The 13,566-nt window shown below is 53.7% G+C and overlaps 1 protein-coding gene across 11 annotated transcripts in view; it reads right to left on the bottom strand.

The window, feature by feature from the left end:
• Positions 1 to 13,147, bottom strand: part of SGIP1 (SH3 domain GRB2 like endophilin interacting protein 1) — a 34,309-nt gene extending 21,162 nt beyond the window's left edge. For 6 of the 11 annotated variants that reach the window (XM_015291099.3, XM_046944730.1, XM_046944732.1 and 3 more), the window contains exons 1-6: positions 12,708 to 12,903; positions 4,165 to 4,228; positions 3,028 to 3,052; positions 1,548 to 1,625; positions 1,186 to 1,242; positions 587 to 641 (exon numbers count right to left, since the gene is read on the bottom strand). In XM_015291099.3, coding sequence (XP_015146585.1) covers positions 587 to 641; positions 1,186 to 1,242; positions 1,548 to 1,625; positions 3,028 to 3,052; positions 4,165 to 4,228; positions 12,708 to 12,717 — 289 coding nt within the window. In that variant the 5' untranslated portion in view covers positions 12,718 to 12,903. Of the gene's footprint in view, positions 1 to 586; positions 642 to 1,185; positions 1,243 to 1,547; positions 1,626 to 3,027; positions 3,053 to 4,164; positions 4,229 to 12,707; positions 12,904 to 13,032 lie in introns of those variants that run through there. The other 5 variants (XM_046944731.1, XM_046944734.1, XM_046944735.1 and 2 more) reach the window with 3 other exon arrangements.
• Between the last annotated feature and the right edge of the window lie 419 nt (positions 13,148 to 13,566).

Here is a 13,566-nt window from a genome sequence, read left to right as displayed (position 1 = left end):
AAAAATGGGAATTGAGCCTTCCTAAAGCACTCATCCCTGACTTCAGTGGCAGGAACAGCCACAGGGACAAGCCCTCCTGGACCTCCCATGGAAGTGGGTGAGAAGACTGCTCTGCTGCAGCCCAGCAAGGTCTGCATCGGTGCACGGCCATCCTCCCTCAGCTCTGATGGCGACAGAGCCCTCCATCAGAAGGTGGAATCCTGTTGCTCACTCGCCCTCCTACAGCTGTGAACAGGATGCTATTAGCCCAGAGCTTGGCACACGTGCAGCACGCACAGGCTGCATTCTTGTCTCCTCACCCCTTATGGGGATACATTATAGACCTGTAGATCATAAAGTAGAGTGCATCAGATTGCCCAGGAAAAGCCTGCTCAAGTCATAGCATGGATCAAAGGCAATTAAACATGCTTCCTGCTCCACTGCCACAGATAACACCCTCTGGGAGCTGGTTTGGGCTGCAGAGTAACAGCTCAAAGGAGAATAAAAGGGGAAAATAAAAACAACATAAAAGTCAGTGGCCTTTCTGTGAACCCCAGCTCATCTTACAGATCGTAAGCCAAGAGGCCAAGTCCACAACAAAGGATATAGCCTGGCTCCTCGGGCCGGATGCTGTAGCCCTCCTCATCAAGCTCTGGGGAGTTCTGCATGGGGCACAAAACATGAAGGATCAACACTGCTGCTGAGGTATTTTTTGTTGTTGTTGTCACTATATATATATTTGCAACAGCCAATTGCAAGCCACATTTGTCTTTGGTTGGACTCAATGTCCTCAAGGCATGGGGCAGTGCTCTCCTCGCCTACTGAGTGAAGGGCAGTCCCTCACTTGGTCACCTGGCTTCTGGGCCATTTTATAAGCCTGCCTTCTGGATCAGTTCTCAAATTATTGATGCCACATAGAATCATTAAGTTTGGAAAGGTACTCTATGATCATCTAGCCCACCCATCAACACATTCCCAACCATGCCCACTAAACCATGTCCCTAAGTAACCTCTCCTTTAAAAGAGATCCAGAACACACATCAGAGAAGGATTAAGTTTCCTTGCACATCTGTAATAATGTCCCTGAAGTCATTGTTTTTATTCACTATGCCTCAGCTTTGAAGCATAAAGACAAGAGTGGGGCTGGGGTATGCGGCTCACAACAGAGCATTGCCCATGGCAGGGGCAGAGCCCTCAAACACTTACGTATCTGTCCCAGTCGATCTCTGCATAAAATCCATTGGGGGCGCCATTTGTTTTCTTCTGTAACACATGGGAAAACAAGATTTCAACACTTCGAAGCAAGAATACAGTCAAGTACAACATTGTCCTTCACTTCTGAGCTTGGGGTCATCATCTAATTGCTGCTATATAGAGGTGACTGCCAACAGCAATGCACTTTTCTTCCCAACAGCGATGGCCCCAGCACGATCCAGCAGTTCTGTGGCCCAGGTATTGGCCTGGCTCAATCTAACCCACATTTTCTTGCAGTCTGGATCTCTAAACAAGAGCTACACCCTGTTCTCAATAACTCATTTGTAGCTGTAACCGAGCACTGTGTTCCTTACCGAGTTATTTCTTCCTTGCTCCCGTGTGCCCTCAGGTTTGCTATGGCAAGGTGGCTCATTGAGATGAGGGCTGAGAGGCTGGAATGGATGGGGGTTGGGCAGAAAGAGGGTTAATGCGATGGGCAGTTGGTTGGTTTTAAACAGAAGAATAAATGAAAGGAATCAGCAAACACTGTGGGGTCTAGAAGGAGGGGAGGACCCCCCACAAGGGCTATATTCAGCAGTCAGGTTGGCCCCAGGGCCGTCATCCCCACCATAATGTGACTTTCTACAAGAACGCGCTATAGGATGAAAACTGAAATCTCTCCATCCTCCAACACCTGCTTCAAAATACTCAATGCTCTCCTAATATAGAAGAAAAAAAAGGGAAGAAATTGCTTCCCTGCTTCCTCCAGCTTGCTGGAGCACCGGAAACCCTGCCTGTCCTACAAGAAAGCAAACCATCTGGAAAACCCAAACTACACATCTTATGGAGAAAGCATCAGCTGCTGGCAAGGGTTGGAGGTGGCGTTTGGGTTTCCAGCTCAGAGAGCTTGCCCCCAGCCCCATCTGAACACAGTGCTCCCACCAGCCATGCCCAAGGAGCTGTCAGCTGGGTTTTCACTCTCCAAAATTAAATCTGGCATTGCTCAACGCAGCAGTTTTGTTCACTACAGAGCTTTGTGACACGCAGAAATCTATTTCGTTGTATTTTCTGGGGTTTTGTTTGTTCTAACTGCTGAACAGAGCCTTGATTAAAGCACTACCTGAGCTGCAGGCTTCTTAATCACTAATTAACAGCCAGTAACAAACGGCAGAGGAATGTGGGTGAGCCTAAAGCCAGATGGGTCAGATGTAGGAAACAAGGCATCTCTAAAGGAGCAGAGTGGCACCCCGCTGTTGGTACAATGCTACACTGCACGGCGATGCCGTGTGTCCCTGGCACCGGGCTGGGCACGCAGAGCTGCTCTCCTGCTGAACGTCTCCCTAGGGCTTATTTTAAGCCTCTAATGCCTGAATCCACACAGTCCCTGTCTGAGCCCAACATACCCAACTGTAAATTGGAAATCAAGCAGCTAAAGTGCTTCTTCTACCGCCTGGTTCTAGCGGGGCCATTTCTATCCCTAACCAAGAAAAGCAGCAGCATCTCGAGAACAGCTATCGCCTTCATTTCATTTTAACATAGAAAACAAACTGATATAAGAAACAGGTGTGTGGTGATTTGCCCTTAACCCCACCCACAGAAAAGCTGCCCTGAGCCGATTGCGCTCAGCAGGAGTTGGGATCTCCGGGCACCTGAGCCGCCACGGGGGGTGCGCAGCACCTGCTGCCTATTTTCAGTGCATCAGTTTTGTACAGAGTCCTGAATTATTATTATTTAAACAGCTTCACCTGGACTTGGACACTTATTTTCTATGTCAAGAAGGAAGTGGGTCACAAAATAAGCTCCCATGATGGCCAACAAAGCTGCTAACGCGGAGCAGCGCTGCGCAGTACTTACGATGCCGTCCCTGTCTGGTGACCCCCTGCAAGGAACAGAAAAGGCAGCTGGGTTAGCTCCAGCACAGCCCTGCTTGAGGAAATGCAGAAGTGCTGCTCTGAATGCTCCCACAGCACAGGGAGCTGTCAGCACAGCATTGCCAGCAAAGCCAAATTGTTGGTGCGCACCCCATAAGCCCTGCACAGCTGCACTCCCATGTTACAGGACAGCACATACACATGCACATATGTTAGTACATTGAGTGCTTCTGTGCTGCAGAAGTTGGTAGAAGTTGCATATAAGTAGTTCAGACTCCATGCAGTAGGTCAGTTCCCTGCCAGAAGTATCACTGCTTTGTTTTGGGGTGGGTTTTTTAGACAGGTGGAGCTGAAAACCCCCACGTTCAGGGGGGCTTTGGCCCTGGGGCACAGCAAGGAGCCTCACAGGGCAGCACTGGACCAAATGGCAGCAAGGGGCTGCTCAGTAAAGGGATGGATGTGTTGGTTGGATCCAGGCTGGCCCCTCATTTCCGTGTTGCCAGAGACATTCCACAAATTAACATCTGATTCATGGCACCACAGAAAATCTGAAGGGAGGGGAGCTGCTGCTGGGCTAATTTGATGGAGATTAACGCCTTTCTGTCAAACCTCACCGTAATACTCATGTGTGCTCCTCGCTCATCTCAGGGCTCATCTCCCAGTTCCCTCACTGCAGCCTTCCCCTCCTGCTGGCTGTGGCCCAACCCCCTCCAGATTTGGCCCAGGGACCCAAAGCCCCTCCAGCAGCAAAGCTGAGCTCTGTGCCACCGCTGCCCGCCAAGGGCCCTCCTGTTTCCATGGGATTTGCATCTGAACAGATTCCAGCAGATGTGCACATCAGTACTTGGGCAGAGATTAATCTGCTGCAACTCCCAGAGGAGCAATGGGCTTCTGATCACTGCTCACTGTGACTATGCATGGTGAACACATACATGTCCCCAACAGCACTACAGAGCACACGTGGCTGCAGGTCTCTGTGTGCATGGGGAGAAATAGCTCATTGCTATGAGCCGTGGCTTGAGGATAACGGATGTCCCCAACACACCCAGCTCCTTCCTGCCCTGGCACGGCTGTTCTGCCATCATTACTTATTAATGTATTTTATGTCCCATTGACTTACGTGGAATCAGTGTCCTTTTCTTTCTTGCGTATACCAAAGGCCTTCCTTGTACGTTTTTTCAGTCCTGCAGGTAGGATTATAAGAATGCAATATGCATGTTACGCTCCAGATTAAACCACCAAGAGATTGCTTCCCCAGTTGTCGGCTCTAAGTCATAAATGAGGTGAAAAGAGACCCCCAGCAGGGCAGTGCAGGCAGTGGGGAGACCCTTCTTTGGGGTAAATAAATGAAGGCAAACCAAAAACCTACTTAAACCACCAGGCTGGTGCAGTGTTTCAGCACAGTGCTCATAGTTACGGCAGCACCAGCCCACTGGTACAGGGGGATACAGCCCTCAGTGGCCACAGCCGTGGGTACCAACAAAGCATCACTTCTAACAGCAGCTCTGGGAGCTCCCTGCCATTTTTTGGAGGAAAAGCTGTCCCTGAGAGCATCCCAACACCTTGCAATGAGTGCACCCAGGGAGGACTTTTAGCATTTGAACCACTTGGAGCTACCATGAAGCTGGGCTGCTGCTCTCCTCTGCTCTGCCTCCAAGCTTGTGCATGCCCTCCAACTGACATTATTTGCTGCTTTCCCAGGAGCATCTCACTCCTCCAGATGGGTGCAACGAGCACCCCCAGTGCTGGCTTTCTGCAGCACATCACAGCCCACCAGACTTGAATTATCATAGCAACAGGAGCCTCAAGGTTCCCGATCCCCTACAGCCAGATGTTTTGTTGGCCAACAGCACGACCAAGCCTGGGCAGCACCAGGAAAGGCTCTGTCAGCTCTCCTTGGTGCTGCTGATGGAGCCTCGGGGTCAATGCTAGGAGGTGTGGAGGCAATGCAGCAGCCCAACCTCGGGCAGTAACCTCACATCTTTGCACAACAGCCCCTTTTGGCTTTGTCTTATCTCCCAGTTTTCCCACCAAGCAAGTTATTAATAACACAGGGAGATTTCTACCCATCTCAGCCTCTAAAATAATATTAGCCTCCTAACCCAAAGGAAGAACAGGGAGGGAAGTGAATGACCAAACTGAGACATTGTTTGGCCTTAACTGAAGAGGAGCCCAATTTGGCTAAATTTTGTAACGAAGCCTTCTGCTCAGTTATATAATAGACCCACCATCTGCTGGAAATGCAACCACAATTAGGGGAAGGAAAGAAATGTTTAGGGAAGGGTGAGAGCTTCCACAGCACCACCAGCCACAGCAGAGCCAGCGCATCATGCTGGGGATCACCTCCCAAACTTGCATCTCCCTGCAGCAGGGCATTAGTCACCTTCCATTTACTATCATCTTTCCCCCCTCCTTGTATACCTATGAATCACCATCCAAGAAACGCAACTCCAACCTTAAGCTTAAGAGCTGTGCAAACATCTCCTAGACCAAAGACTTAACAGATCTACTAGAAAAAGTGTCCCATTCTCCCAGTGCCAGCAGCCTCCTGCCAATGGATGGGACAACAGGTATGCTCCTGGTCCTCCAACAGGGAGGGGTTCTGGGAGGAAGAGCTTCAGAAAAGCGATATCCATTTCAACAGAGAAAACATTCATGGGAATACTGCTGCCCCAAATGCTCTTTTTTTTTTTTGGATGACAGAAGCATTAAAATAAAGCTATTTAAATGTTTTGATTCATTAGGGCTGCTCAGTCTGTGCGCTGGGATAAACATCCATGACCACGTGGAGCCTCAGGACCCCAAGCACCTGCGAGGAGGGGAGAAAAGGGGAAATTCTGCCATTTTAGGGATGAACAGCATCAACTCTGAATGCCATGAAACAGGAGATGGTCAGTTTGTTTTGCAGTTAGTTTGCTGCTGCGTTTTTGGGATCTGTTTATTTTCCTTGGAGCTGAATGCAGGCAATGCCCATTCCCTTTGCATGCACACCTGCTCCCGCTGGATTACTTCCCTAGGTCCAAACATGGGGAAATCTGCTGCCATTTTCAAGCCAAGGAACCATATTTACTTTGCTTGAGAAAGAATAACCCTCCATTTGCTCGGCAAAACCAAAGCAGAGGGAAGACAAAATGCCTCTGAACTGACATGTGCCTGCCCTAGGCTCCAAGCAAGAAGGTCTGACAGACCCAAAGCTATCTGGGGACCATCAGTTTCTTGCAGGGCAAGGACAAGACTCCATACTCTCCCCAGACAAGCAAGGCCCATCAGAAAAAGCTTCATTTTCCAAAGATTGCTTGGAGAACCCTTCTACGGGCTGCAGGATGCACCCATGGGCAATATAACCATCATTTGTCATGCACGGTGTGATGACATCCAAATAGGCACCCAAACAACACTGGAACCTGAAGCAGCTCTTGGCTCCTTGTAGGGGAGCAGTGAGCACAGCATGGTGCTGGATGCCTGCACCAAATATCTGTTATATTTATATACGTATATTTTATATTTAAGATCATAAGGAAACAAGTCATCGCCCACGCGCTGCGCACTCAGTAATGCAGCCACCCGGATTGCCTGCTGCCTGCTCACCCCAGCATCAGGTCTGTAGGGTCAGCTCACAGGGAACCATGGGACACAAGTGACCCCAGAGTGCTGCCAGGACACGAGGTGCAGATACAGCTGTGGCTTTCATTCATGGCTGGCACACACACAGAAATGCCAGCTGCGCTTCTGAAGGTTGCTGTGCTACCCAAGTCATGGCCCTGGACAGGTGCTCCCTCCCAAGTGCTGCTCAGATTCCTATTTTTAGGGTTTTCTGTTTGCTGGTCAGGAACAGGAGATGAGGGCGCTCCCAGACACCGCCCCAGCACTGAGCAGCTATGGGAGGGCACGTGACACATGGACAGCATGGACAGTGTGCCCCAGTGTGGTCAGGAGAAGGCTCTCTGACCGAGGTCCCCACTGCATGGGGCACAGGCAGCTTCCCAGGGGACCAGAGACAGCTCTGGGTGAGCTGCCAGGGAAGGGCTGCCACCTGCTTCCATGCCAACATTGTCATCCAGAAGTGTTAACGTACACAAAATACATTTGAATTCACATCTGCACATTGGGAAGATTCACACCCCAGATTAAGCACAACATGGCCCACCTTTCCAGCTCCCATAACCATCCCATTCTCCCACGGTCTGCCATCAAATACTTGGATTTTAAAGAGGTGATTAACCACAGGAGCGTGTAACTAATAAGAAGCCAAGGAGGCCTGGCCCAAGAGGAAGGCCCCATCACCAGGCACTGAGCCCCCTCCCAGCACCTGCTCCCAGAGCACAGCCACACTGCCCAGAGGGGCTCCAGGTCCCACGTGGAAGGATCTGGGCAAACAGCACTAATAAATCACACTGGTTTCTTCTGCACCAGAGCAATACCCTGCAAAGCTCCAAGGAACTGTACTAAAACCAACCTCCTTCCCCATCTGGAAGGGCATACTCAGAAGGACCGAGTGGTGCTCAGGGACACGGGCAGTGGGAGCGGGGGGAATCTCAGAGGTCTTTCCAACCAGAATGATTCTGTGGTCCTATGAGAAGTGCACCAGATGAGCATATTTACAAATGTCACCATCTCCCAGGAAACCTCACCAGTGAGGGGACTATTGCATATCCTTAATGTGCATTTCAACAGGTGTGCCATAGGTTTGAACTATTGTTGGTGGGCAATAACAAAGCTCATTAAGGAGCCCTGCACATTCCCTCTTGGCCCATCCTCTGTCCATCCCATAGCAGTGCCACTGTGGGATTTCCCTACCTGGAAAACTGAGGGATGAGAAGCATCATCTGAGCACTGCTCCCAGCAATAGTAAACGAAAGAACAGCCTTCCAGCCCACAGGAAGAGCTGCACGCACATCCTTTCATGAGCACCACAGGTCGTGGGGAGGGGCTTCCAGCTGTTCAGAGTGCACGCCTTGGTACCACCGTGCCATAGCTGTGTCTGGATTTGCTTCTTGTATCTCGTGATACAAGAGCTTCTGGCTAAGCCAAAAACCACCCAGGCTGGCACTGTACTGACAAGCTGTTCGTAAGCTTCCAGCATCAGCGACATGGGCAGGATATGGGGTAAGGCCCACCCGAGGGGCTGCGCGGCAGCAGGGGGCTGGGATGCGCTCCAAGGGACGTGCAGAGCGACAAATGCCCACTGACACTGCACACACACACTTGAAAGCCTGGCACCCATTCATAATTCATCGGCTCTAATACCAGGGTGCATCTCTAACGACGTCTCCGCCGGGTTCTGTGGAAGTGGCTCTGCAGAACAGCACAGCAGCACGGCAGGAGGTGCCCACCCCACCACATCCCAGCACCGTGCCCTGTGCTGGAAGGCCCACCTCCACCAACCCCCACGGCCATTCCAGCACACCCCGTGCCCTGAGCCGGCTGCTCAGCTCCCCACAGCTGCAGAGGGTGGGAGGTTCTTTTCCCCACCCTCACTCAATAGCTCTCAAGAAAAGCCACAACAAAACATACGCACAAAAAAAGAAGAAAACACAGGGTGTGTGTGTGGGGGGGAGGTAAGAATTTCCCCCAAACAAATACAAAGCCATTAAAATCCCCCACCTCCACAGGGATGGGTCTGGCTGCGGTCACCCCCAGCACCTTTGCTGCACAGACCACACAGCACTGCTGCAGAGGCGCTTGGGAGTGGGGAACATGAAAGCACAGCTGGCACTCAGCATTGGGTAACATTTAAAGAGTCATAATTGAAGCCCTCGGAAAGGTGTGCCAAGGTCGGGGTGCTGGGATGGTGAGGAGCAGATCCCTGCTATGGCTGCGTTGGGTGATTTTTCCAGTGTTGGTACCTTGCTGCTTTTCAACCTATATCTCACATCAATCTCCATTGATTGCAGAGCGGGCAGCATCACCCCCTCTGCTGGAAGGGCAGTATGGGCAAATCCAGCATTGGCCACCCCCACGCCCAGCACTGTGCTGGGAGGGCTGAGCTGCTCCTTTCATATCTCCTCCTGCACACCTCACATCCGTGAAGCCAAAAAATACCCAAATCCAACCCAAAAGTTGACGGATGTGCCGTTCTATGGGGCTGAAAGCACAGCCAACAGCAGCCACAGCCATTCTGCCAGCCTTCCTCTGCCAATGTACAACACACCTCCAAAAACCCCCCAGGAACATCAGCCTGTAATTGAGCTTCAATTAAAAATGAATAGCTGTGGCCATTCAGGAGCAGCAGGCCAGGCTTTGCACTGCTGTGCTGCATGTGAGCAGGGCAGGAGCCAGGGACCTCCTTATCCACTGAATGGACACAGCTCAAATATACCATCTCATGGGAAAGGATGAGTTGGGTGAGCACGGAGAATGAGACCACCACCACCACACGTGTGCCTGGAAGGGAGAGGCAGTGTCCAACACCCATTAGCATCCCAATGGCAAAGGGCTCTCCCCGACACAGGCGCAGTAAGGGCAACTTTGGGCACCAAGCAGCTCTGGGGGCCATGGGATGGCCACGGGCAGCCACTCACCCACACTCAGCTGCCTGAGGCCCTGGGGCAAAGGCTCAAGATGTGATTTAACCTGTATTCCTTTCTTTTTTTTTTTTTTTCCTTTAAAATGTGTGTAATGCTGATGATTTGGGCAGCAGGGACTCCAAGGGCTGTGTTTGGGCACACTTCAAGCTGGGCTCACCAAACGGATGCTTTGCCATCTGCATCCCATGCACTTACTGAACCATGGAACCATTACAGCTGGAAAAGCACTCTCAGCTCCCCAGGCCCACTCTCATCCCCTCCCCTGTGCTCACATCCCTCAGTGCCACATCCCCACGGCTCTGAACACCCCCAGGGATGGTGACCCCCAGCCCTGGGCAGCTGTGCGGTGCTGAGTGCTCTTTGGAGAAGAAAATTCTCCTAATATCCAAGCTGACTGTCCCCCGGTGCAATGTGAAGCCATTAGTTCTCATTCTAGCCCTTCATTTTCTACTTTCCCATCCAAAAAGCCCTATCCATAAACATCTCAATGACCCAGCAGCCCAACACACGGTGTGAGGGCTCTGCATTGACTGCTCCACTCCTATTTCAGCTGGCATCCTCAGCGCCTTCACACAGCGTGGGTTTGAACTGGGGAGTGCTACCAGGCTTAACCCAGTGCATTTCCCAAATTCCCAGAGTTGGGGTGGGGCTTTGTTGTTGTTGTTTTCCAGCTAGATCCCTTTATCCCCACCCTCCTTTAGCAAGACCTATTGAGAAACGTGCTGCCCTAGGAACAGCTGGAAAATCCCAAACCAGCTCAGCTGGACTGGGTGGTGTGCCCAGAGCTCTGCTATCTTTTGGCATCAAGGCCCATCATCAGCCCAGCCGATACACAAGCTTCTCCCTGAGTCCCACAGCCTACATACACACACTGCCATTCAGGTACACCATTTACCAGAACAAGACCACCTAAAACATAATGAAGCCAACGTTCCCTCTTTGGCAAAAGAAACTCTTCCTCTGCTCCGTGCCCTTGGCTGCCCCATGCCCAGTGTTACCAAGGTAAGATGAGCACTGCTAGGAGGCAATGCGAAGCGTGGCCATATGGGATGTGAGCAGCCGCCTATGGAAGCCCCCAGCATGACCAGATGCCCCAGAAACACACAGAGAAAGCAGAGCAGGAATTCCTGCCATCTCAGCCAACCTCCGACCTCAGGGAGGATGGGAGGAACGGCCGGCCCCAGTGCCACCCCAATGGGATCATCCATCGGCCACAGCTGGCTGGTCTTCCAATGCCACACAACATCTGTGTTGAGCACCACACTGCAGCAGTGATTTCGAAACCTCATTAAGCCGTATGGCATAGCTTCAGTGTGCCCAAGATGCAACAGATTAAAAACAAAGAGATAAATACACTCCTTTGTTCTCATGCACGTGGATGTTTACCTTCACAGCATCACCAGGTTGTTTTGTTTTCCCCCCTGGCACTTGTAAAATGGAACTACGGCTTCTCCTCCCATTTACAAAGAGAACTAGAAGATATCCCATGTTCAACCTGAACCCGGCACAGGTCCCCATCACCACAAGAGGCCACATTCTCCTGCTCCCACAGGAGGACCCAACCCCAGTAGGGCCAGCTCTATGGCACCAGCAGCCCCACAGAGCCCCAACTCAGCACCACTAAAACCCCATGGCACAGTCAGTGCAGGGATGCACAAATGCTTCACGTGGCTTTGAAAGCTTGAAATTGGTCCTGAGCTGAGGGACTCAATGTTTGTGCCACGGTCAGTGGGCACTGTGGGGATGGGTTGGGCTCGGTGGTCTTAGGGGGCTTTTCCAGCCTGATGGGTTCTACGAAAAGGAAGCCTTTCTGCAAGGTGTCAGTGGGGCATTGGGCATGAAAGTTCTGCTCGTCCACAAATAAAGCCAGCTTCCAACTGTTTAAAAATTAATCCAAAGCATTAATTATTTCTCCTCACTCCATTTTCTCACTTCCATCCCAGGCTCCCCCCACGCACGAGTCGCCGGGAACGGGGAAACTTTCTACAGCCGGTCCCCCTTTTCCTAAAGGCCACTCAAGATGGTTCCATGAGCCACCATCCCGCGGCCAGCAGAACCACCGAGGAGCCGAGGAGGGACGCAGCCCAGCCGGCCCAGCCCCCTCCGCACGCAGCCGGAGCCGCCGCACCCAGCACGGCAGCGGCCCGCCTGTAATTCCCACCCGTTAATTCCCCCGAAGACGCAGCGCTCGCGAGGAGCGGCTCCCGCAGCCGAGCTGTGTCACCGGCCGTGCTGTGAGTCACGGCAGGGAGCGCAGCGCTGCGCCCCGACATCGAATCCTTTCCTTCGCGCCTATCCCCTCTCCAGTGGCGGTGGAGCGCAAATGAGGCCCTGAAGGACAGGGATGCCCGCTCCCTTCGCCCCAAGGGATCACGCAGCGCACGGAGCCATCGCGCGCAGCCCTCGGGCATGGACGTGGTGGGCATCCTCCATCCGCACGGCGGGGTGACGGCCCCACGGATCCCCATTTCTGCCCATTGCTGAGGGCACAACCGGGGCTGGATCCGGGCACCCCGCACCGGGGGGCCACAGATAAAGCAGAACACCTCTACGACGCGTGCTGGGGCCTTGAAGGCCAAGAGCCGTTCTGCTTTAAGCGGATAAAACCCTTCCTCCATGGCATCTCGCCGCAGAAGGCGTAAGGAGGAGCTCTACATATGGCCGAGGCAGATGACACGGGTTACAATCTGTGCAAGCGGTGCCCGGGGGCCGTTCCCCCCCACAGACACACGGCGCTCAACCGGAGCCCGTCTCCCCTTCCATCTCCTCCGTGCCCCCTCCCCAGCACCGCACCCCCCGCCCGGTGGCGATGGTCCCTCTCGGAGCGGAGCATCCCTTCCCGGCGGAGGGATGCACACACATAGCAGCGCACGGCCATAAATCGCGCGGTCCCATCCACCCCCCCCCCCCCCCACCCCGCACCGAAGGGCCGGGGCCGCGCCGACCCCATGCGGGGGGGTACCCCCGCCCCACAGACACCCCAACGGGTTCGGCGGCGGCTCCACCCGGCAGAGTGCTTCAGCTTGGGGAGGGGGGGATGGATTTTAATCATGATCAATGATGATGATTTCAAATGAAAAGGTGAAGGATTCCCACACCAACGCCCCCCCCCCCCCATCACTCCCCCACCCCCTACCTTCCATCATGGTGGCAGAATCGCATTCCTCACTCTCCCGGGAGCTGAAAAACACAGATAAGGAGGACGGTCGGTTCCGCTCTCCGCACCGCCGGACCCCCCCGGAGCGGCGGGGCTGTGAGCGGCGCTGTCAGCGCGGGGGGCGGCCCACGGTCGGGGCTGCGGCTGTGCCGCCCCCGGAGCGGCAGAGATGCTCGGAGAGGCGGTGCCCCCCCCGCGCCGCGTCACAGCGCGCTCCTCCCGCCGGCAGCGCGCAGCCTATTTCCCAGCCGCCCCCCCCCCCACCCCCCAATACTTTCCCCAAAAGCAGAACCCCTCTCCGTACCCCGTGACGCACTTCCCCTCCCCGTAATCCTATTGCAGCGGGGGGGGCATTAATAGCCGGGTGCTGCTGTCAGCTCGCGGGAGCGCGCACGGAGCGCGGGGCCCCCCCCGCGGCCATTCACGGGGAATCAATGGGTGACGTCACGCGCGGCCATCGGCCCCGAGAAGTCCGGGGGGGGGAACGGGACGACACGACCCGACACGGAGCTCCCGCGGCCCCGGGATGCTGCAAACAGCCACTGCCGGCACATGCACGGCTCCAGCACTGCACAACGCCTCGCAGTGGTGCAGACCCCGCGTGCTCGCCCAGCTCACCTGATTTCCCCCCTCCCCTCCCGGCACATGCTGCGATCCCCCCCACCTGCAACCCCCGTGCAGTCCTGCTGGGAAACGCAGAGAGGGCTGCAATGCACTGCCGCTGCATCGTGGTGCTCGGGGTGCCCCATGCAGGGCAGCACTGGGGATATTATTTAAAATAAACATAGATATAATTGAAACACGGTGTCAGGAGGGGGCAGATGGTGTTACCTGCAAG

The sequence above is a fragment of the Gallus gallus genome, chromosome 8 (genome assembly GCF_016699485.2).
Source record: "Gallus gallus isolate bGalGal1 chromosome 8, bGalGal1.mat.broiler.GRCg7b, whole genome shotgun sequence".
Taxonomy (NCBI): domain Eukaryota; kingdom Metazoa; phylum Chordata; class Aves; order Galliformes; family Phasianidae; genus Gallus; species Gallus gallus.
The sequence above is the reverse complement of the archived record's forward strand: the minus strand, read 5'-3'. Positions and strand labels throughout refer to the sequence as shown.